This window comes from Atractosteus spatula, chromosome 4 (assembly GCF_055471065.1).
Source record: "Atractosteus spatula isolate fAtrSpa1 chromosome 4, fAtrSpa1.hap1, whole genome shotgun sequence".
NCBI lineage: Eukaryota > Metazoa > Chordata > Actinopteri > Semionotiformes > Lepisosteidae > Atractosteus > Atractosteus spatula.
In genome coordinates this window covers 72,080,746-72,105,741 of record NC_142709.1, presented here as the reverse complement: position 1 = coordinate 72,105,741, position 24,996 = coordinate 72,080,746, and the positions used below count along the sequence as shown (strand labels likewise).

Genomic DNA, 24,996 nt, shown 5'->3' with positions numbered 1-24,996 from the left:
GGGTTTTTAAATGGCAAATGCAGTTAGTCAGCTTCCAGTGTTGGGCAGTATGCTACTAAAGTGTTACCAAAACAGTATTGCGTCCCTTTGGGAATCCACAGTGCTCTCTGTGAGAGGTCAGGCAATGAGCCACTACAACCGGTCTCCTTTCCCCGACATCAGAATTCATTGAGCCTGCAGTGCTAAATGCAAACTGCCATTGACAGCCAGTACTGTACAAAAACGCTTATTTCTTGAAGTACTTTTCATGTACGAGCTTTAAAATTACAAGACACTTCTGAGTTTTCAGGGGCTATGTGGACTGAAAGTAGCAGCAGGGTGTGTTTTTGCTTTTCCTTGTTCCCTGCTTGTTTATCAGAATAGCTGTATTTGTCCAATTTCTCCGTGGCTCTGCAGTCGGAAAGCCTCTTGCTGTGCTACACCTGCTTATTCCTAAAGAGAGGACACAATGAAGATGTCCTGAACTGTCATTCAGAGCTTACTAGGGTACATGTTTCATGTCTGTTCCAGGTGGTTGAAAGAAGTCTGTTTGGTTGTGTGACGCTAGGTGTGGGCGGTGAGTGGTGGAGGGTGAGGTCTGGTGTGCTGCTGCGTCTCTGTGAGCAGTCTCCCAGGTCCGAGAGGTGAACAGGGGGTGTGAATGTGTTGCGCGGAGGCGTTGGTTGGAAGTTGGTTGTGTGCTGAAGAAGCACGCGTCTGGAGGTGCGGTTCACAGTGCTGCTTCTGAGTTTCCTCAAAAGCATATTGAGGAATTTCAGGTTCTGGGTTTGTAAAAGTGTGCGGAGGGCTGTTACAGCCCCCTGTTCTCTTTCTGAAAGTTACAAAGTTCCTCACCGGGTCTGTCCTGTTTTACAATACTTAAAGGTAACAGAAGACAGGAGACCTTGTAGCCCATCCAGCTTGTTCCCATGGCTTTTTGTTTGGTAGTAGCTGCTTAATTAATCCTGGGATTTAATCCTGCCAGGACTAAGCCAGGATATTCGCTTCAACAACAGCTTTAAGTGCAATTTTACAAGGTTTCCACTGGTGTCTTTGGGTTTGTGTTCATTCTGCTGGGCTGTCCTTGTCGGGGCCTTTGAGGATTGTGAATACTTGTCAGGTCCCCTCGTGTTCTCCTCTGCGCAAGGCTATTAAAGTTCAGTGTTCCTTCGCTGCGTGGGAAAATTACTGCACTATCGCCAGGGCAGGTGGTGGGAGGAGTGGGGTTGGGGTGGGATGTCTTTCCGATGCTGAAAGTGTTTGCTGTTGAAAAGGGGGTGCATGGTGCAGCAGGAGACCCGAGGAGACGAGCAGGAGACGCCCCTCAGGCAGTTCCCAACCAGGCAGGAGTGTGGAAACTGCTGCTGTCGAACAAAGCAGGGTGAACAGCAACTGGGGCTCTCTCTGACCCTGAGCACAGGTGACCCCAGTCAGCGCCCTGTCTTCTCGCCTGCTGGTCCACCCTGCTCCTCAGCACCCCCTGCCCTGTCCTGTGGCTGTTAACAGGGCCATGTTCCCTGCGTTAATGAAGCCGGCTGGAAGCAGGATGAGTCTTGAATGAGGCTGGCAAACAGACCAGCAGAGCCTGTGGAGGCGGACGAGTGAGGGGTGGGCGCAGCGAGCCGGAGCTCCCGGAGTGGGGGGGCTGTTTGTACTGCCTCACTCCTTGAGTGTCTCTGCGAAACCGGTAGTGTGGTCCGGACACCCGAGCAAAAAAACAGATAACACGTGACAAACCACTCAAAAATAGCAGGTCCTGTTATGTCTTGAAATGATGAAGAGACTGTTGTGGTGTCTGCTGAGGCCGGTCTAGCGCGGGGGAAGACGTTGCAATGTGTTCACCCTTTAACAGGTTCTAGAGCAAGCTGTAGAAGGCGTAGTGAACCCGTCTGTGCTGTAAGGGCTTGTGTCCGGCGCTGGGCGGCACTGTGGTGCCTTTGGGTTATCGGCCTCTGCGCGGTCGAGCTGCAGCACAGCGCTCTGTGTGCAGAAGGAAGGCTGTGGAGAGGGACAGGCGGCGGGCGAGTTCCTCAGCTGTGTCCGAGCCGATCTCTCACACACACTCCCCCACCCGCCCACTTCATTCATGGCCTCTTCCTGCTCCTCTTGTGTCGGCAGAAGTACCGGTACCAAGATGAGGACACGCCTCCGCAGGAGCACGGCTCGCCGCACCTGGCCAGCGAGGCGAAGGGGCCGGAGCTGGTGCACGTCTCGGAGAAGAACCTCTCGCAGATCGAGAACGTGCACGGATACGTCTCGCACTCCCACATCTCGCCCATGAAGGTAAGGGGCCGGAGCGGCGCGGATTCCCATCCTCTGTCTGCATTCCATTCTCGTTACTTTCTGTGTTTCCCTGTTCCCTTTCGTCACGTAAGGCCGAAGCAAAAAAAAAAGGGGTGGGGGGTTTTGTCTCTTGCACTTGCCTCGCACCCTCACACCCAGGCTCACAAGCGCACACACGCAGGTCTTCGCCGAAGGAGTTCCCCGCAGTGCAGCAGGTGGAAGTTCAGACAGAAGCCGCTTGTTTCCGCGGGTCCTGTTGTTGGTGTCGGGGATCCCTCTCCGAGGAGTTAGTGTTGGGTCCGGTGATGTACGTGTTTCAGCAGCAAGAGGTGTTCGGTAGCATGTCCACTACCTGCTGGTTAATAAGAGGGAGGGCTGGCCTTGCTGCCTCGTAAAGGACAGAGCACCCGCTGCTCTAGAAGGACAGAACATGCACCAGTTTAGTTCTTCCTTTAAGGTTCTTTTACAAAGCTCTAAACCAGCAGATTTTCATTAGCCGTTATATATATATTATATTCCAGTTTGAGCAAAAGTCTTTAATGCAGAAGAGATGTCTTGATTATTTGAGGACGTCCTTCAGATGTTGTGTGCTTTTTAAAGTTCCATGTTTCAACATGATACCTGACACTTGTGTTTACCTTGTCCTTGCAAATCCATTTCTTGTGGTGGTTTCAGCTTTGCTTGCTTCACTAACTCTCAGTGGAAACCCAGGAACTGAAATACAAGGTTTATAGACTGGCTGTAATCCTGGCCTGTCTCATCTCGCCTTGTCCTCCTTAAATCAATAGCAAGGGGCTGCTTACCGTTTATCTTGTACGCTGTTGCATGCTTTCTTTCCCTAGTTAGGAGTGTCTGTTCAGTGTTGTCAATCCTGGAGAAATCCAGGCTGGTTAATGTGTTTTCTCATCTGGTTGTCTAGCCAGTCTTCACAGCCTGTGTAGTGAGCTACATTAGTGACAAACTCCCCAGGTTGATGAGAGCTGATCTCAGCCCTGCTTTGTCAAGGCTTGGCCTCGAGCTGCATGCCCAGTCTGCAGGGTTTCAGGTTTAGTTGCATGATGAGTGTCTTGGTTTCAGATCCTGTTTGACTATCCTCCCATCTTGAAATTAATAGGCTCGTGTTCAAAGGGACTTTCCTGTGCCCTTTTCTGGAAATTTGTGGCAGCTTATGCTGATGTTGTCTGCACAATCTCATTGATTTTAGGTTCCCTAAAAAGCTTCACACCATTTTCTTTAATGCTCTTAATCTGCTGATGTTGTGAAGTTGAAGAATTCACTATGTGTTGTGTGGACAACTACTTACAGGCTGTTACTACTACAGATGCCGATAGTACTTTTAAAAGCAATCTATCTATATTGCTGTTTAGTTGCTGTTTAGCACGTAGAAATGCGTATATTCTTTCCATTAGAGCTGATACTGTGTGCATGAACCTCAGGGGTTCGGTTTTTGTGACCGTTCCCAGATCACTCTTTTCTAAGATGGATCACTTGGGAGTGCCGTCTGTGTGGAGTTTGTGTGTTCTCCCCATGTTCGCGGGGGTTTCAATCAATCAAGGTTTATTCATCAATGCATGAGCAGTACCCCACACAGCGGTGTTGTCGGCACTGAAGTGCTTTATCTTTGAGCTGGTTAAGAGGGATAGAAGAGTAGAAGTGCCAGCAGCCATCTCACCCTGCAACTCACAACTGGCAACACCCTGAAGCTCAGCAGGTGTGAGCCTGGTCAGTACCTGGATGGGAGACCTCCTGGGAAAAACTAAGGTTGCTGCTGGAAGAGGTGTTAGTGGGGCCAGCAGGGGGCGCTCACTCTGCGGTCTGTGTGAGTCCTAATGCTCCAGTATAGTGACGGGGACACTATACTGTAACAGGCGCCGTCCTTCGGATGAGACGTAAAACCGAGATCCTGACTCTCTGTGGTCGTTAAAAGAGTAGGGGTGTAACCCCGGCGTCCTGGCCAAATTTCCCATTGGCCCTTACCAGTCATGGTCTCTTAATAATCCCCATCTATGAATTGGCTTCATTACTCTGCTCTCCTCCCCACTGAAAGCTGGTATGTGGGGAGCGTTCTGGCGCACTATGGCTGCCGATGCATCATCCAGGTGGGGCTGCACATTGGTGGTGGTGGAGGGGAGTCCCCATTACCTGTAAAGTGCTTTGAGTGGAGTGTCCAGAAAAGCACTATATAAGTGCAAGCAATTATTAATTATTATTATTATTATTATTATAGGGATTAGGTTAAGATTAGGATACAATAAATTACACAATTAGAGTTTACAGATTGTCGATCGGGTGCTCTGGTTTCCTCCCCCAGTCCAAAGACATGCTGGTGGAGAACTGGCCCTGGTGTGAGTGTGTGTGTGTCCTGGAATGGGCTGGATCCAGGGTGGACCCTGCCTCGTGCCCCTTGCTTGCTGGGACAGGCTCTGGCTCCCCTGCAGCCCTGAACTGGGTGAAGAGGTTAGAAAATGGTTTTGCTTGGGAAGTGTCTGTTCAGCTTTGTCTTTGCTGAAACGCTGGTGGCAGTTGGCATGCCGGGAGACCACACCACTGTAGGAGCTGGTTCCCTTCTGTACGAGCTGACCAGGCTGCCTGGGGGTCAAGGGAGAACCAGGGGCTGACGTGGGAGGATGGACAGTGACCTCGTGGCCAGCAGAGGAAGGAGTTTTCTTAATGAGGAGAGAATAACGCTCCGTCAGAATTCTGAGAGGAGCAGGTCGTGGCGATTAATCACCAGGCGTCCCCGTTTCAGCCTGACGACGGGAGGAGCTTAGCCGAGACCAGCCGGAGTATTTATAGATGTAACAATGGCGGGAAGATGAATCTTCAGTGCCCGAGAACCGCTGACAGCCCTCCCTAGTCAGGATCCCTTCTACCCCGTCTGCGAAAGGGGCGGCTGAGGAGCCAATCAGCATGTTCGGGAGGGACCCAGCCCGTCGCCTCCTGGCACCTGGGGCTCCCTGCCCAGCGGCTGGGGGGGTGCCTTGTACCCCTTGGGGGAAACGGTGACCCACAAAATGGGGACCGGAGAATCCTCCCTCCTCGGTGCTGAACCGGCCCAGACACGCTTCTTCAAGCTCTGCAGTTTTTGATGATTTAAAGAGAACTACGATGTTGTCTGGATTCTGACGCTCGAGGGCTCGAACTGTTCACTGGTCTTACAGCCAGCGATCGGTTCAACCCTGTCAACAAAACAAAAGCAATGGCATTTGGTCATTTCACTACTGCAGTGCATGCCTCCTTAAAGACTCCCTTTGAATGCTTATAACCCAGTGAGCATTAAAATTATACACAGTGCATGGGATTAAAAGTTTCTCTATGATTTAAGTAGGAAGACACCCACGTCCAGGGCAGCGTTTACGGAAGTCAAAGAGGCCAAATCGCACCTCCTTGTGAGTCACTCATCTAGCCTGTTTGGCAGTGACCAGCTCATTAATCCAAGAAGTGCCTCCTGTTCTCACTTTTAAATGCACTTCCACGTAGTTTCCTCACTGCCCCAAGGTTTGTGTTTCAGTGTTCAGGCTATAAACATGTGGAGGCAGTGCAGAAAGGATGTGGGCACCCAGCAGGTGAGTGAACATCCTCAAATGGGGAATTAAGTACCGGGTAGGAGTTTCTGAAGGATGCAGCCGAGAGCTGTGAGGCTCTCTAAGCAGAGGAGTCTTGAAGAAGCTGGGAAAGGCGATCAGGGTCTGAGCAGTCCTGATTTCTGGGGGCAGTTCATTGCACCAGAGGGAGGTGAGGTTGGAGAATGAATGAGGGGAGAGAACACAGGAGTAGCAGAGTGGGTGTGTGGGATTACACTTGTGCATGTTTTTAATGAGCAGTTTATTTTTTTGTCCATTGTTGGGTATAGATTGCCAGTGTAGAACTTGCATACACGTGCTAAGTTTCATACTGTATGTGCATTCATCTAACTGAATTAAGTCGAATGCTCTTGGGTGCCGTGTGTGAATCGTAGTCAGGATATAGATCTCTGGTCCCACCTAGTGGATAAGTCATGTCATTGCTTTAAAACAGTTAAACCCTTCATAGGAATTACCCAAATGAAGCAGATTTGTCTTTCTGGATTCTGCCTGGAATTATAGAGATAATTTGTTGAACTTTGATTTTTATTATTTTTTCCTTTTCTCTTAAATGTTGGGCTCATAGACCAGTAGGTGGTGCTTTTCCCCCTTGAACCACAGTATGGAAGACCAGCATGGTGGCAGGGGACCCATCGCTATAGGAGATGCCATGCTTAACATGAGAAAATAAACTGAGGTCCCAACTACTTTCGGGATCCCATGGCTTTTCAGAAGAATAGGAGTGTTAACCCTGCTTTCCTGGTTAAATTCCATTCTGGCCCTGGACAATCTGGCCTCCCTCAAGATCACCTCTTAATTTGGCTGGTGAAGCAGTTTCTCACTCCTCCCCCTTATTGTCAGTACAGTGGGGCTGCAGGTGGATCCTGGTTCCTCTGCTCCTCTGAAAAACACTTAGGATCCTTTGAAATTACCCTTTTTAAAAACTATAGATGAGCTATAGGTATCTAGAGAAATGTCCAAATCCAGTACAGGAAGATATAGGTTTTTATGGAGGTGTGTTTTGCAGGCAATTTAATTTGTCCTAATTAGTGAACCCCATGCCAAAATAGAGTACAATTTCACAATAGGGATGCGCCAAGATTTCTGCTTACTGATGTTTACTTTCATGTGTTTAAAGATGACTGGAGTTGGTCAAAATGCGAAGGATGCTGCCAGAAGCTTTTGAAAATAAGCTTTGGAACTTTCACATGGACTCCCAACATTTTTTAATGGATTCCTAGTCTTCTGAGTTCTGTGTTTTGACTGAGCATGTTGTAAGGGTACCTTGGGGAAAGCATGATGACGGTGTTGGCATGGAAGGTGAATCCTTCTGTGCACCTGGGCCAGGTGAGGGCTTTGTTCAGGGCCTAATGTGCTTGAAAGACTGTTAGATGTGATAGTGTCACTCTGAGGAAGATGGGAAGCCTTATTTAACACATGTCCATGTGAAAGCAGTGCTCAGTGAGATGTCTGTGAAGTGGAGCCACGTTCGTTGTAATGGAGGCAGGCCAGTGGCCACATGCACAGATCTGGCGCCAGCAGGCAAGCGCGGGTTTTGGAGGAGTGAAAGGTCGTCCGTGGCCGAGCTGCTCCAACAGACGAGTGGCGCAGGGTCCTTCCAGCCACTCGGCAGACACTGGCAGCCCAGGATCGGCACGAACAGCAGAGCTGCTGCCCTTGCTGGACACGTGTCTGTTGGTGTCCGGGCTGCCGAAGGGAATGCCTGCCATGCATATCTGGGCCTGTGAAGCAGAGGAACTTGCGCCTCACGGCTGGAGGTGCGGGTGCAAGGGCCACACTGCCCTCCAGGTCCTGAGCATTCCCGATGTTCGGCTTCCAGGGGCAGTAATCCTTCCTCTGGACAGACTGGCTCACTGGTCCAGACTGTACTGCTGGACATCCTCATTTTAGTCTTTCAGCCAGCACATCCGAGAGCCTTTTTATTGCCTTCTGTTGACCACTTCCTGTCCAATTGTGCTGTGCCATTTGGCATGTGCTTGTTGATTTTTTTAATTTTAGCCTATACTCAGGATTATTCTTTGCTATCCTTTTTGTGTACTCCATATTTTAAAATTACATTTGCCCCCGTTTCTTGCTTGGGATTTGATATTATGCTTCCTGCAGGTTGCTTATGGAGCTATTTATATAGAGGATATGCAAGCAGCACAGCCAGTCTTCCTATAGCGTTGCCAGAGCAGATGGAGTTAACATCTTGAACCTCCCCAGGTGTGTGGTACCTGTGAACTCTCGGTGACGATGCTGTCGTTACCAAGGTGCCGTGCAATAGACTCGGTATAAAAACCTATCGCTTCCCGTGATGCTTAACGAGACTGAGAGCATAGCGAGAAGATTAGTGAGCATTAAAGTTTCTGTAGTTGTACCAAATAAAACAAATAGCCAGTGCTTACTGTGTGGCGGTTACTCAGCGGTTTCTCTTTGCTGCATAGTGCTTCAGTGTAGAAGCAGAATAATCCTAACAAAAAACATTTCAGACATTAGAGAGGAAACTCTCTTCTCACCCACCTCTCACTATGCTGATGCTGTAAGTTTTCTGCAGTAGATGTCACACTAAGGCCTTGTACCCTAAACTGTTCATTTCCAAATGGTTTGACTGGTTCCATGATTTGATTTAAGACGCTGTGCAAGTACAGAAACAGTCAATATAGCGGCCGTGTTAGTGCCACCAGCGTCGCGCTGAATGCTGGCGATAGCAGTGCTCTGCTCAGACTACAGTGTTTGGAGCAGTAATGGGACACATCCCTTTACTGAGGGAGAGGAAGATCTTTCCCAAGGGGACTCCTGCTGATACAATTCCCTTTCTTCCTCATCTCAGAGAGGTTTCCCCGAACACCCCGTGACTAGAATATTGTGAAATCAATTCAATAATTTGACTAAATCGCTTTTTTTCCCACCCCCCCAATGTGAAGCTTCTTGTTAATTATGGGGGTTGTTGCTCTTCACACAGTGTAGGTGTTAAATCTAAACAACAAAGGGGCCCTGGTCCAGACCCCAGAGGGACACCTAAGGGAGGCAGTCTGGGAGAGGATGTAAACCATCCACCGACGCACATGGATGTTACAAACGCGTATCAGCGATCCTGTAGAATTGATCTAAAATAGAGCATTGTGGCTCAGACTGTGTGGCTGTGTTCAATAAACGCTGTTTACAATTTCAAAGAGCAAGGAGACCTTCCAAAGAGCTGGAATACAGCACAGAAGAACAGCAATAAACAGTTAGAATTCCCAGTTGTCAATCTGGATACACGTGATCATGTGAATGTTGTGATGTTCTGTTGCATTTGTGTGCATTGACTCAGTTTTGTAACAGTGATAGAGAACTTCAGATATCATTCTAATACCTAAAGCAGTGATCTATTTGTGAGACTCATGCTCTGTGTTCATTAAAATACTGTAGATTGCATTTTCCACAGTTCATGGTCATCGTGTAGAGCTATAAAGATTTCATGTCTAGTCATGTTGTCTGGTTGTTGTTCTTTCATCTTTGGGGTACCATGCAGTTTTTTTAATTATGAAATTGTTAAAGCCTGTAACACATAACATTTCTGACTCTCTTCTATTTTGTTTTTTATCAAATGTTATTTTTTCCTGAATTTCAGAGTCATACCTACAAGATCCTTCTTGTCTGCCTAACTCATTTTTAACTGTTTGCTACCATATGAATGGTATGTTGGCAGTTCATTGAAACACTTCCATTTTTTTCTGTAAGTCAAGTAATATCTGTCTCATAACCAAAAGGATCTGATCAGCTGCTACTCTGTGACTGACTGGAATGTCTCTCTCCTCTGTTCACACCCACTCCTGTGTCCCCTGACTGTGGAGTGTCTCTCTCCTCTGTTCACACCCACTCCTGTGCTCTGCTGCTGCTGTGTCCCTGTGTCTCTCTCCTCTGTTCACACCCACTCCTGTGCTCTGCTGCTGCTGCTGTGTCCCTGACTGTGGAGTGTCTCTCTCCCCTGTTCACACCCACTCCTGTGCTCTGCTGCTGCTGAGTCCCTGACTGTGGGAGTGTCTCTCTCCTCTGTTCACACCCGCTTCTGTGCTCTGCTGCTGCTGCTGTGTCCCTGACTGTGGAGTGTCTCTCTCCTCTGTTCACACCCACTTCTGTGCTCTGCTGCTGCTGTGTAAATGACTGTGGAGTGTCTCTCTCCTCTGTTCACACCCACTCCTGTGCTCTGCTGCTGCTGTGGGTTGTTTCCGATCAGGTACAGTAACATGCCCCTTTGTAGGTAGAATCGCTGGAGTGCATCTTCGATGGCCCATCAGCTTTAGGAAATGACGAGATACCTGCTTCTGCGCTGCCCGCCTTGTACATACAAAACGGTTCGCTCTCCCAGGTAACGCTGCCTGATTGTGGATTGTGGCATCTTTGGCATTTGTCCTTGCCTTATTTAGCCTTTCTGCGCTAAACCGTGTATCTGTTGAGTCTGTGCCAGGTGTGGCTTACCTTTTTGTCAGTTTCAGAAACCATTGTTTGCTTGTTGGTCCAGAAGCAGTGTTTGCTGTTATCTTTTGGGGAGGAAACTGCTTTTACTGTAGTGGTGGAAGCATTGCTTAAAATTGTCCTGCAGTATGCTTTGCAAGCACTAGGTGGCAGAGGTGTCGCAGTGCATGAGAGAGCTTGCAGGTTGCTCTGTGTCCTTTTTGTGCAGAGATGTTTTTGAACTGTGATCTCTTGTGTTTACTATGTTTGGTCATTCCTGAGTTCTGTCTGTTATGTGCCATGTGGGCTGAGCTTCTTAACGAGTGTGGAGTTCATGTAGTTGAAGTCGCCTGTCCTGCTTTTTCTTGATGTGTTGAATGGTCTGTGTGTGGGCCAGTTCATGCTTTTGTGGTTGTTCCCCTTTTTATCTACACAGTCAAGCACATCTAGTATATATTCTGTGGACGTGTCCCAAAGCAGAATTTGCGATACTGTTTGGACAGTTACCCCACAGATAGTAACTAACTGCACTGAAGAAAGGTAAAAGGTTGAACGCTGGGCTCTTTGTACAGGGCTTTTAGGCACAACCTTTAGAAAGGGGACTGTTGTAAGTATTGAGGTACAAATGCTGAAGCATGTCTGTTTCCTTCTTGCTTCCAGTCTGAAATATTCATATAGAGGTGATGGATACATAATAGTGAAGTGGTCCTGAATTCTTTCAGTTTACAAATGTTACTGGAATAAAGCCATACATGCATGCACACAGTACAAGAATTCCAAGATGATGTCAGAGGCATTTTTATGGTTGCAGCTCTTGCACTGACATGTTGCAAGCATTTTTCCAGTTTCCAGACCCACTGTGCTAATGAAAATTATGTAATTACAGTCATTAAGTAAAAAGACTGAAGGCCTCTGCTCCTGTACTGTGTGGGGCCAGACAGTGCTGGGTTGACACAGTAACCCAGAGAGCTAGGCACATTGCCTTTACTGCACCTGACAGGTGCATCAGAGCTTATTCAGCATCTAAGGTACTATTTATTTGCGCTGTTAAGCACCTTCAAGAAACACAAAGGCATTTCTATGTCTTAAGACTGAGGGGGAATATATACATTTTGTTATGCATAGTAGTAATACTTCCTTGCCTTGATATAGCATTTTTCATCCTGAAGGATCCCAAAACACTTTACTATAGAAGATGACCAGCATCCTCCAGTATAGTCCCCTCCTGGGCAACAAACAGCAGCCCCACTACACAGCAGACAAGGTGGAGAAGAGAGAAACTGCTTCATTACTTGAATAACTGGGTGACGGCACAGAGGCCAGATCGTGTAAACCTGGTGTTGAATGTAGCCTGGACACTGGGGTTAGCACCCCTACTCTAACAAAGAGCCATGGACTCTTTAAACTTAAGCCCTGACTACCTGGCCATTAATGTGTCATCTGGAGGACGGCATGTCCTTACAGCACAGTGTCCCCCATCACAGCACTGGTTTGGAAAGTCTGGGGCAGGTGCTGCTTATTGACACGCCAAACACTAGCTTCAGAGATCTGTTCAGCTTGTGCTCCAGTAGTACAGGAGCAGTCCAGGCTGGGCTGTTAGGAAAAGTGATGACTGCTTGTGCGAGCTGTGGGCCCACACCCTAGAGCCTAGTGCGGTAAGGCTATAATTAGGTGATAATCCAGCACTACTCTTGTACTCGGAAGTCGGAAGAGACAGGTGATTTACTCACAGACCTAACTTGCAAGCTCCCTAAGCTGGTCTATCAGGCAACAGACACCCCCCCCTTGAGCGTAAAGTGAAAGTAAAATATAGTCCAGATCAAGCAGCTGACGAGGCAGGCTGTGGCTCCTCTGGCTGGTGTGGGCTGATGAGGGGCTGCCTGTTTGATGTAGAGGCCCTGCCGGGTCTACGTCCTCTTCAGCTGAGGCCCCCTTCACCCCCCAGCTCCGAATCGGGCTCAGCGACGGAGCAGGTCTTTTAACGAGAGCCGAGACGACTCCCGAGCTTCCGACAGCCAGTGCAGAAAGCCATGTCCGGGATGAGAGGAAGAGAGAGAGAGAGCTGGGTTCTCAGCCTGCACGCCAGTGAAATGGACATCGTTGTGGCTGCAGCTGAAATACAACAGATGGTAGGAAGGGGATCAAAGTGCTTGGTAGAGGTTGTTCGAAAGGTAGTGATGCTGTTATAAGTGTTTCTGCCTTGTTTTTTAAAAAAAAGTTTTTCCCACCTGCGTTATGACTCACTCATCAGGCCCATAAGTACAGTGATTTGTCTAACTGTAACAGTGATTTTAAACTTGCATTTAATTTTGTACTGGGTTGCTCTGTCGATTGAACTCCAGGAGGTCTTTAGATTTGTGGGATTCAATGTCAGTGCTGCATGTCTCGGGGAAGTTTCTGTGCAGGTGTGATGCCCAGCAAACAAGCCCTGCTGCATTAAGACAAAACAGCTGACAGTCTACCACACAAGCTCTTCCGAATGAACACGGAGCGCAGCTGGGAAATGGATTGTTTCTACAAACTGTTACTTTGTATTTTCTTAAAGTGGACAGGAATAATGGGAAAAAATACTCCTTCATTCTAGCTTGCCAAAGAAACCGCAAATTATTGGTAATTTGAGGTTAAGTTCACACTGAAAAGTAAAAACGAAAATGCCGTTTCTGGCTGTGGAGTCTTTTTTTTGGTGTCTCTTCACACACCAAAAAAGTTTTAGTCTCTAGGTGTTCACCTGCAGTTCAGGCTCTGATTCACTCCATCATATTATTCAACAGATATAATAAAAGTTTTAATTGTTTTTCACGTTGTTGTGTTAAACTGCGCAGGGACATGAACAGACCGAGCAGTCTTTTCTCCTAGGCACATGTACTTCAGATAGGTGTGAAATAATATTGGCCCCCCTCTATGGACTTATCTTAGAGCCTGCTCAATGTGAAGACCAGAATGGGTCAAACAGTCCTGGAACGAGAGTTTCCTTAGTTGCCCTGCCATACAAGAAATACATCCTCTTTTCATACTGTGCACCCTTGTATTCGCTGAGTTCGCTCAGTGTGTTGATTCCTGGTGAGGACAGCTGGGGTAAGGTTGCTGTTCTGTCTCCTGGTTTCCATAATGAAGCCCCCCAGTAAGAGAAGCAGCACGCAGTACTGTAAGGTAACAAATGAACTGAGCATCCCAAGGTGAAACATGTGAAGCACTTAAGCATCCCATTACTTGCTATTATTGAATTAATGCATTGCTCCATTAGGGCATGATTGGCAGAGATGCTTATGGATAATGGCAGTAGATGTGCAGTGTTTATCGTAAAAAAAAGACATTTAAAGCATGCAGCACTATGGGCTTTCTGGCCGATATCTTTACAAAATGTGTTGGAATTAGATGTGGAGATGGATTATTGTCACAGAATCTGTTTGATACTGTGCTTTAATTGTACAGAATGGGCCATTGGGGAAAACAAATGACCACTTCTTGTGTGAACTATGATCTTAACCAGTTTCCTGTTAGCTCACACCCTGGTGCCTGTTTCTGCTGTCGTATGGAATGAGTAACTCCATTTTCCATTGAAAACTCAGCTTTGAAAGGTGCTGTTCCAGGCATAAACCAGTGACTCGGGTCTTTTCCTGCATGTTCCAGAGTCATGTTTCTGTTAAAAACCCCACTGAGTCATGCGCCTTTAATGGGGCACGTAGCTTTACCCCCAATATGTACTGGTGAGCTACATTATTTCTTAAAATGCGTATTCAGCACTCTGGACAGCTCCCAAGTTTTCAGGCATCCTGACTCCAGTTAGGAGTATTTTTATTCATGAACAGCATGGTACATAGTTGGAATTGACAAGGAGAATATTTAGTGCTGCTATTGGCGATGCATGTCAAGTGCAGACATTAGGGACTGCAGTTTCTACTCCGCCACGTGACAGTGTAAGATCTGTAGGTTTATCCTTTCAGAATCTTAATGATGCAGCAAATACATTTATTGTAAATCAACATAGCCTCTCTAGGACTCGGAGTGAAAGTTCAAATGTCAGCATTAAGATCAAGCTCACCGAGGTCTCTGACAGCCTAGAAAAAAACAGCCTGAGTTGCCTGACAGTCTAAAGATCAGCATTAAGCCTCCATTATGATTACATAGTAGGTACCTTAAACCAAAGCTGGAAATAGTTCTCGGCAGGGGGGCTATGTGTTTACGGGAAGAAGCCATTTAAACTGCATCTGCACTTACTGGTAGGGTTTAATCTTCCTGGAAGACTCTGAACACGGCATAAACCGAAAACAAACCCCAAGGGCAGGAGCACAGTCATGGCAGTGCAGTTTTTCACTTGTAGCTACAGTACGTCCAGCGTCAGTGGAGACGAATTTTGCTACAGTGAAAAGGTTTCTGAACTAACAGGAGAATAGCAGGAGGTTAACGCAGAGTGAAGGTAAAAAAATAGAAAAAAGTATGTGCTTGCTTGCTTCCTACTCCAGCCCTTTATTCCTCTTCTAACAGCAGTCCGTCCTTGCTCAAGGCTGCCTTCGCTCTCCTCTGGGCTGCAAACATTACAGAGCAAGTGCAGCATCATTTAGTCAGCATTCTGGGAGCGTCATCTGCTGACTCATTAATGAACGCAGGAGCTGGGCACTGGCACCTTTCTAGACGGTGCCAAGCTTTAGACCCTTATGCTGTTTTACCTGCCTCTCCTGGAGATTAGATCCAGCGGAGCACTAAATGCATCACATCTGCGTTGTAGGGCTTGTTTGGTGGAAACCACACTGAAGGCATCGTGTGAGAGGAGGGGAGGGCCCCGCTCAGGAATTCAGACAGTAACATTTTCAAAACTGTTTCCCGAGCTCCAGATCCTGAAAGTGTACAGGGGGGTGCTGATGTCAGTCCTGTCTCGGTGCTGAAACATCTCATTTGCTGCCTGCTGATTTATTTAAAGTTTCCAAAAAGAACAGCGAGGCTGGTTTCAGACGAGGCTGCTATGATCACAGCAGACTGCACAGGAAAGAGGAAGGGCGCAAATAAGATTTGCGAGTTGGGATCCTGCTGTCATTGTCTTGCCTTGCTGAAAGATCTGCAGCACTGTGGCACAGAGTGACACCCAGCCATCATTCCTCTATGGGCCCTGCGGCGTCGGGGGGCGATCAGTCACAGAGACCTGCCGCCGTCGCTGTGCTGAGGAAACTTGGAGGAACTCTGATAAGCAGCGCGCGATGTTAGCGTCAGTGTGGTATGCTAGAAAGATGGGGAGACGCTTAATCAGGACCATTAGGAGAACCAGACGGCTGCATCTGCACTTATTGGTAGGTTATCTGTCACGGCGGCCACTGGCAGGCTGAGAGACGGGAGTAATGGGAATGTATGCAGTTGTTCTGTACCGGTGGGAATAGCTCAGATCATTGCATGCTCACTCACCCAGTCTTTTATCTTTTAAAAAAAGAAAAGCATTGCACTGGTGAAATTGCTAACATTCGCTGCTCGGTTCCAATTGTCTTTTTAAACTGAGTGAGCTGTAGCGCAGAGAGTAGCAGAGAAGTCCTGGGCAAAAGATGATTTTATTTCTGCATCCGAAGCTCCTGATTGTTGTCTTTTGCCCGATGACCGGTGTTCTGGAAATGGCCGTAACCTTTTAAGAGAACGGCGGGAGAGCTTTTTTCTTTTAACCCCACAAGTTCATTCGGATCCAGCAAACGCCTCGGAGAAAGGCGCCGTAATGTTCTGGGGATCAGAACGCAATGAAGTGACATTTAGAAAAATCGATGCGCAAGGTGGCTGTGCCTTCTGGGCTCTGGAATGTAATGAGAAAAGCATCTCCATAATGGACTGCTGATTAACTCTTTATTTTCAGTGCACGGCGGCAGTCTCGGTTCAAGCTCCAGACCAGCGCTGCTTAGGGTATTCTTCCGTGTTGCATCTCATGTTTTCACTGGAGGAACTGTGAGGTTTCATTCTGCCTTCTCTCTGTCTTGTAATCCGCGTCTCGGTGCCGAGAGAGCAGGCAGAGTGATACACAGCCCGTTAGAGGGACAGCACAGGGTTGCAGCTTACTGAGAAGAGCTGCAGGTGCTCTAGTTATTGAATAAAGATTGAAGGCTGTGGTTAACATCAATTCTCCCAGCTCTGATGTGCTTAATCAAATGTTTTTACTGATTTATGCTTTTGTTTTCTAGCTCAAATGTTTCAGCGACTTATCAGTGATTATAAGCTCACCTGTCTAACTTAGCAACCTTTTTATTTTAGGGGTGGTTATGTAAAGCGACCCATTGCGAATTCAGCCTGAGAGGCAGTTGAAATAAAAACCCTGGAACACAAATTTATAGTTACATTTAAGTTTCTGCAAGCTATAAAAATGAAATTTAAAGTGTATGCTTTTATCAAATTAAGTGCCCGGCTTAATAGCACAAAGTTGTGGCATAGAATTTTTTTCCCCAAAAAGCATTTATTTTCCCAAAGAATGGAGACGTGGATGTGCGGTTGTTTTCTCTGTTGGGAGTGGTGTCTCACATCTGCCATTGCAAAGTCAGGATCTTTTGTGCCACTAATGCACGTATTGAATAATCATCAGAACACCTAATAGATCCTAAATAGCTTGAGGAGTTGATATTTCTTTAACGCAACAAATTAAAAACATGCGTTGAGGTGCTTGTGCATTATTCCGCCCAGTCATCACCATGACAACACCGCCCCGGCGCCGGCGGCAGTGATGGAGGGGTGTCTGAACGGCCGCGCTAGCATGGCCTCCGCTGTGGGCAGAGCCGCTCTGTCCTGTGCAGCTCCCAGATGTACACATGTAGGCTTCCTTCCAAGGGGGATGCTGGAATGCAGACGAGAGGCTCCTGTAGAAGGGGGCTCTCCCCTCCCTGCTGTCTTGTCAGGGCTGCGACAGCGCCGCTAGCTCCTGAGCCCCACGCAGCGCGGAGCCCTGACGGTGTCGGCAGGAGGCTGGGGGAAGGATGAGTGGTGCAGTGCTACGTGCACTGCAGCTGTCTCCACCGTTTTAGCATACAGGCGTATGGAATGAAAAGCTGCTCTGTGGGCTCCCGAGCGCGGCCTCCTGCCTCATAGATGGTCTCGCAAGTGTGTTTGTTAAAATTGCGGCTTTCCTCGGAGGGCGGGATGTTTTAATAAGAGGATGGTTACCTCGTAGATGTTACGGGCCGAAGGCTCATCAGTCCTGCTTCGACATGAGTGATCACTTGTTAGCTGCCTAAAGGGGAGGTGAGAGCGATGTGGGACTGAAGCTCTTCGACACGCAAAGGACTGTTGATTCTCACTTTGAAGCACCACAGCACACTGAACACTGTGGGGAGCAGACTGCGTATGTAGCTGTGCAGCTTAACTGAACACCACAGCACACTGAACACTGGGGAGCAGAGTGCGTATGTAGTTGTGCAGCTTAACTGAACACCATAGCACACTAAACACTGTGGGGAGCAGAGTGGGTATGTAGTTGTGCAGCTTAACTGAACACCACAGCACACTGAACACTATGGTGAGCAGATTGCGTATGTAGCTGTGCAGCTTAACTGAACACCACAGCACACCGAACACTGTGGTGAGCAGAGTGCATATGTAGTTCTGCAGCTTAACTGAACACCAAAGCATACTGAACACTGTGGGAAGCAGAGTGGGTATGTAGTTGTGCAGCTTAACTGAACACCACAGCACACTGAACACTGTGGGGAGCAGACTGCGTATGTAGCTATCCTTTTTGTCTTTATAGTTATTTAATTAATAATTTCTTACACTTATCGCACTTTTCTGGACACTCCCCTCCACCACCACCAGTGTGCAGCCCCACCTGGATGATGCGCCAGTCCGCTCCCCACACATCAGCTCTCAGTGGGGAGGAGAGCAGAGTGATGGAGCCAGTTCAGAGATGGGGGTTATTAGGAGCCCATGATGGGTAAAGGCTCATGGGAAGTTTGGCCAGGACGTCAGGGTAGCACCCCTGCTCTATTTGGGAAACACGCTGGGGTTTTAAATGACTACAGAGAGTCAGGATTTTGGTTTTATATCTCATCTGAAGGACAACGCCTTTTTCTAGTATGGTGTCCCTGTCACTATACTGGGGTATTAGGACCTACACAGGCTGCGGGGTAAGTGCCCCCTGCTGGTCCCACTGGCACCTCTTCCAGCAGCAACCTGGATGGTCCCATCCAGATACTGACCAGGCTCACTCCTGCTGGGCTCCAGTGGGCTGCCAGCTGCGAGTTGCAGAGTGATATGGCTGCCGGCGTATATTTGCTCTTGAACTATTGCAAATCAAGTGTCCTGATCTGTCCTGTTTTTTATGTTGGCCGAATCCTGTAATGGGCTACCAGAATCATTTAGCCTCCAGTTGGCTGAGTCCTAACTGCGTTCCATCTGGGCCGCTCGGAACGGCTTCCCCCTCGGCTGGAACCACAAGTCAGACTCTTTTTTTTTTTCGGGGTGCCCCCTGACCCCCGGCTGCCTGTTCTCGGCATGGTCACACAGGCTGGGCTGTGCGGCCCTGCGTTTAGCGCTGGGGGCCTGAACGGCCGGTCAGAGACGTGGGAGAGGAGGAGAAGCTATCGAGATAGAGGAGCGTCTTCCCACTGCAGACTCTCGCACGCTTTACCTGCGGACTTGTAGGTTTCCGTTTGCCCTTAGTGTGAAGATGATGAGGAATCAGGTGGTCGCTGGCGGGGTGAAGACCTGGTCACCAAAGCGCATTGGAATCCCCATTCAGGCTCTCCCAGTGCTGATAAGTCCTGGCGACTGCAAGACGACTGATTTGTCCCGGTTTGAATTCTTCATGGTTTAATCCCATATCGCAGTCGGTCCTTTTGGTTTACTTTTTTTGAAGTCTAAATTATTCACCGTGTTTTTTGGTGTTGCGAAGTCTTCACGATGCTTGTGCCTCCTCTCGTCTGGAGGTCACAATTAGAAAGTGTGGGAGAGAAGATGTTATTGGTTGTGATGAAGGAGTCTTGATGGCTGAACAAAGAACCCAGCCAGGGCGGTATAGAGGAGGTGCTTCTTAACCAGGCAGGGAGATGAAAGGGTGCATGCAATCTTTATAAGTCCCCAAACTGGCTCATTCCAGTCTCTTTATCCTGCAATATTAAAATACCCTCTAGTTAATTAATGTTCTGCATGATTAAACAATCACACGAACACAACAGTAGAATTCATTAAAATCCTGAGTCTGAAGTTAGCTTCAAGAGACCACATTCATTTCTCAACTGCATGTCTAGAATCGCAGTTGATAGCAGAAGCCTGCTGCAGAGAGATTGCCTTATGATTCAGTTTTCACTGAAGCTATAAAGGAAAAATAAAACCGCTCAACAACTGTGACAAACCACTGTTGTTTGCTATATACATTTTCATTGGGTGTCTGGCTTCAAATTTAGCTGCATAAGGATTATTTAGAACTGAATTTGGTCCTCAAAAGAGTCTTTTGAGGACATTTGGAATTACAATGCTTTGATCTTTATGATCACCTGCATGGCATTCTTCTTCTCCATTATGAGCTTGGAAATTCCCAAAAACACCTTCCATGTTTTAGTGCTTGTTTTTTGTGCATCCTAAAGTCACCATCTTTACTGTTGCAGTTGGTGACTCACAATTCTGTGATACTGTGTGATGAAGAGCAGTTAAACTGCCGTGTCATGTGCCTTGTTGCACTGTGACCCCGTTATAATTGTCATGAAACCAACAGACTGATGTGCCCTGTGGACAGTGAGTCTTCAGCGTGTTTTTTCCTCCACCTTTCCTTGCCCAGATCCCGCCGCACTTTCTCATAACTTAAACAGGCTTTTAACGGCGACCTTTAACCTTTCAACCTTAAAAGGTTTTTTTATTGAGTCAGCTGTAGGTGTTTTGTGGTTCAATACGCCACTTCAGTATCTTTGCTAACCAGTGTTGCAGACTCGGAGGCTCCTTGCTTCGCCCAGCAGTGTTTTGTACTGTAATAATTGCACCTGGGGTAAACTGAGCACACTTTTGGAGAGTGAAACAGTTTGTAATAGATGCTGTAATGTATTGGTGTATTTTAAGAATGCATTAATCCCTAGGAGCTAATCCTCTGTTGCTGCCAGAGTTTCTTCCACAGTGCAGGTTTTGGATGGGCAGTAGGATTACGAGCAGAGGCTGAGTAAGCCCCTGGTTGAGCAGATAAGGCCCAAGCCATTCGGGGAACTTCCTGCAGACATCAGGACACATTTGTTGTGTTGGAACCCCAGAAGTAATTCAATTCAGTGTGAATTCTTTGCTGTTTCTGAATTGATTTGCTGTATTTTCACTCTGAGGATTTCCGAGTTGGAGATGTTCAGTGTTAATGCCCTGCTGAGCTGTGCTTTTATTTGTTTTCTGTTCTCGTGAGCACAGATGTTCTCTTGAAAGGCAGCTAATTAAGGGCTAGCACAGATCTGACGTTCGTTTACCATTCTGGTTGGGAGCTTAGCTTTCAAAACGGTGTGAGTGAGGCTTAGCATGAGTGACGCTCTGATGTGTTTTAACATTTTGGGGCTTTTCTGATGTCTTGGCAGGAGAGTGCCGGTGTATTTTAACTTTGTTAAACAAGGATTACTTTAATTTGTCCTTTAATTGGTTAACTTGATGAAGGGACGCATACCGGTTGTGATACACATTTGTGTATCATCATCTCGCGTTTCACAGAGCTCCCGAGGCATGACCTGAATTGGAGGACGTTTTACTGTGAACTGAATGTTCCAATAGGAGCATTCTTATTTTAATGGCATGTAAAGCATGAGCTTAAAAACACAGGTGTCCCGTTCTGTCACGGTGTGGGAGGGTGTGCCGCAGGACACGGCGGTACTCCTCGGCCCTGATGCTTGAGCAGACACGCGGGGCCTGTGCTTTCTCGTCTCCCAGCCCGCGAGACGCGGAGTCCAGCAGGGCAGCAGTGTAAGATAAGATCACTGTATCAGCCCTATACAATTTCTTGCATTAGGAATTTGCCTTTTCGCAGACCCCAGCTTGCTCTCCATGAGACACACAGACAGGGAGAGAAGCTGGGGGTCAGAGCGCAGGGTCAGCCATTTATACGGCACCCCTGGAACCTTGCTCAGGGGCCCGACGGAGGAGGATTCCTCTGCCGGCCGCGGCACTTCGGCAGCGGACAGTAGGCGTGCAGCGAACGGCGAGAAGGGTTTTACTTCTTCGGGAAGGCCGGGGGGGGGTTAAAACGGCAGAACCTGAGATTACATGGTGGGTTTCAAGTTGCGCCACTGCGTTCATCGTTTCATCTTGTTAAAGTACTCTTTTAGCAAGGCTTGTTTAAGTGGGGTTTTCATCCTTATCCAAGCTGGGTGTTTTGTTAATGAACACACTACGAATCAGCCTGCAGCCTGTGCAACAGTTTAAATCTGTATGCTCTTGTAGGCAAGACTACGGGAGCCGAGCTATTAAATATACATATGTACATCTCGGTTTTTATTTAATTGGGAATGCATTATTGATTCCTTTAAATATTTATAAGGTCTGTTTTGAACTGAGACTAGCGACCGTGTGTTTAAAAGTGCTGATTTATCACTATGAGTGAACCTTTTTTACTGAATTTTTGGGCAAAGGAAGAGAAAAATCCAATAACAGTTTTGAAGAATTGGAAAGCAAAATGTAACTTTTATCTTTTTTCCCCAAAACTGAGCAAGGAAGAGCAAAAAACAATTTACCCTTTATTTTCCCTCTTCTGGCACAATATTTCACCTGCTCCTTGCGTGTTGGAATCAAGAGAATACCATGGCACGAAGTGACATGCATTAATGGAGCCATTGTGGGCTTGAAATTTTTCTTAAAGTGAACACTGGCACCTTTTCTGATCTTGTGGGATTTTATTGGCGTATCGGTCCTGAAGAGTTCCCCCCTCGTTTAGCTATTTCGAGGTGAACCTTTCCCACCCCGTTAAAAAAAAAAAATTAAATCAATGCAGCCATGTGCTGATGCAGAGGCTGTCCTATTTTTACTGGAGCCTTCTGAGTATATTTAGAAAGTGTGGAGAATGGCTGAGGGAATGGAGAGGCATGGTGGGGATTCTTTCCTGTTTTTTTTGATGTGGAAGCGGTTGCCATGGATACTGTCCCTGGGGAATGGAGGCAGAACAGCCTGTGACAATATCTGCAAACTCATCTGACACCTGTGGCACACCTATGGTAACTCTAATCATCAGGAGCACTGCTCTTCCGTAAGACTGAGGTACGCTTTGCTTTTTTCTTCCTGAAAGAGGCACTGAAACGGCAGTAGCATTTCAGCTTTCTTGCTGATTGACGTCTCGGATCCCTGCTGTCAGGGGAGTCATGCAAATATTGCATCATTCGAGAACAAGTACAAGCTGATCTTTTTTTTTTTACCTTAGATGAAGAACCTCCCTGAATATTTCAGGCTGTGTGCGAAGCTGGGTAGGAGAGGAGGACGGGGGTGGCGGGGGTGCAGCATCTTTCGTAGTTCCTCTCTGATTCGTGCGTCTTCTCCCTTCCTGAGCAGAGACGGCCACGTCTCCTCTTGAGAAACCCGCCCGCGACGCCGAGGAGGAAGTGGTGATAGTGGCCCCCAAGGACAGCTCCGCACCTGGGGGGATATAGACCTCTACACGTTACCTGATAATTCAGAGCGAGGTGCTCGCGCTGCGTTTGGCACTTCCCGGTCTGTGGCCGCTTCTGTTGTGTCTTTCTTCTTCACCAGCTCTCAGGAATAATCGGTGCCTGCCTGAGCAGCCGTTAGGTCTCGCTGCTTGTTGGCTCTTCCAGGGAGGTGGGAACCGGGGATTTTGGGGGGGGGTGTGTGTGTGCGAAGGTTAAAAAAAAACCGAGCAGAATTAGATCTTTGTAATGCGTAGAAATCAGTAGCACTGTGAAAAAGCCTGCATTTCAAAATGCCCGTGTTGGACTAATGACTTCAAATACAATTAAGCGCTTCTCAGAACACGAAAGAGAGAGCACCAACACGTCGTCAGAGTGCTGCCCCTCTTGGATTCTGCATTTATATTTAATGCGTTGTGGGGATCTTTCTTCCGCTTTTAAGAAGAGCAGTGATTGAGACCTGGTAATTCGCCTGCTGGTTTTCCCTTACCCGAGCACATTAGATTAAGAAACCCCAGAGATCTTGCTAGTCCAATGTCTGCAGCATCCCACCTGCTAATTGACCTCACTTCCTGGCTTTCCGGCTATTTAGTTTTCTGCGAACAATAGAGCAGCGGCACAAGGCTGGGGCCGGGGAGGGAGCGGGAGGTTGCTGGGACCGCTGTCTGTGTCAGGCGCAGGGCATGTGGACAGTGAGGGAGCAGCCCGAGCCCGCTTCTCGGCGCGCGTGAGGGGGCATGGCCGCCGCCGCCGCTGCTGCAGCTAGCGAGCTCCTGCCTTCCCGCGCCGTGGCAACTCCGGAGGGGCTGCTGTAACCTAAGCTGGAGCTCCTCGTCGGCCGGCGACCCGCCCGGCAGCTGGCACACGCTCGCGCCGCCGCCCGCCGCAGAGATGAATTACATCTTCGGCAACAACACCGTCCTGTACCCGCGGGGCGGCAGGGGCAACGCCGGCTCGGGCCACGCCTCTGCGGGGCACAAGCAGAAGCAGTGGGCCAAGCGCGGCTCCGCGGAGGAGCTCCGGGCCCAGCCCTCGCGCTGGCAGCAGATTGTGGCGTTCTTCACCCGGCGCCACGGGCTCATGGACTGCATCACTGCAGGGGCCGCCTCTGCCCAGGTAACGCGCCACACCTGCTTCTGCGTGTTGTGCTCCTTCCCCTGCCTGGCGGTCAGCAGCCCTGCTAGTGGACCGAAGGACAGCCCTTTCTCTCGCAGTCTAGTTTGCCTGTCTGCAACTATGTGGACTTGTCCTTCCCTGTCTCTTTTTGACAGCCTTTTTGCCTGTTAATAGTTTTTTGTGGTGGCTGCAAAAATGGGGGAAAATAATCCTCTCTGGTGTTTGTGCTTTCAGTCATTTGGAAAGGTTGCCAACAGGTTGTAAAGGTACATCTGGGTTTTGGGAACCTGCTGTTTCTCTGTTTAAGAGGTGTTCTTGCTTTTAGTGTTGCATGGGGGGAGAATCTTGGATTTGGACTTTTAATAATAAATGTGATTTAGGCAAAAGTAATATTTTACTTACTGAAGTAGTAAAGTAATATGTTAGCAACACAGTAAAATAGATCATATAAAAAGTTTTGCAAAATATTCCTGTTTGCACAAGTTTAGATTGAGTTTGTAGCAAGAATTTCAGTTTTATTCAGGCACTGTCGCAGGGATCTTGATTGGAATTCAGTTAAAAAAAAGATGTCCAGATTAATTTACGCTCGTATTGAGTGTATATTAACATCTGTGACTCATTTTTTATTAAAACTGCTGCGCACTGTTTCTGATATCCAGTGAAATGTGGAAGTGTTTGTTCTTCCTTGGGTGCAGATTTTCTTATTTTGCACAGCTGCAGACAGTACCACCTGCTGTTTGCCTTGCTATTGCTTAGTTAAGTCAGCCCTGGGAAATGATGATACATTTTTATAATCTTCTAGTTTAATGGCATGCATTCTAAAACAAGCATCTTTCTAGGAAAGCTGCAGCAGAGATGCAGTGGGGAAGCAGCCTCCTGCTGCACTCTTGTCGGGTTTCTGATGAGTGTGATTTTCAAGGCCTGTAGTAGCCCCATCCATCTACAGTTCCCAACCTGCACTCTTCGCAAGCCAGGAGATGTGACCTGATCCCTTGGGAGACCTCTTTTTTCTCTTGCTTTTCCCAGAACAGTCTAATCGATCAGAAAGTTCTCAGCTTTGTTCAGATCCTCCA

General features: G+C 47.8%; 1 protein-coding gene across 22 annotated transcripts in view; it reads left to right on the top strand.

Annotated features, from left to right (window-relative positions):
* The window catches only part of LOC148837180 (disks large homolog 1), a 174,601-nt gene that overhangs the window by 74,665 nt on the left and 74,940 nt on the right, over nucleotides 1–24,996 (top strand). For 19 of the 22 annotated variants that reach the window (XM_088915107.1, XM_088915103.1, XM_088915102.1 and 16 more), the window contains one exon: nucleotides 2,098–2,262. In XM_088915107.1, coding sequence (XP_088771233.1) covers nucleotides 2,098–2,262 — 165 coding nt within the window. Of the gene's footprint in view, nucleotides 1–2,097; nucleotides 2,263–10,071; nucleotides 10,180–23,698; nucleotides 23,924–24,853; nucleotides 24,869–24,996 lie in introns of those variants that run through there. The other 3 variants (XM_088915115.1, XM_088915114.1, XM_088915118.1) reach the window with 3 other exon arrangements.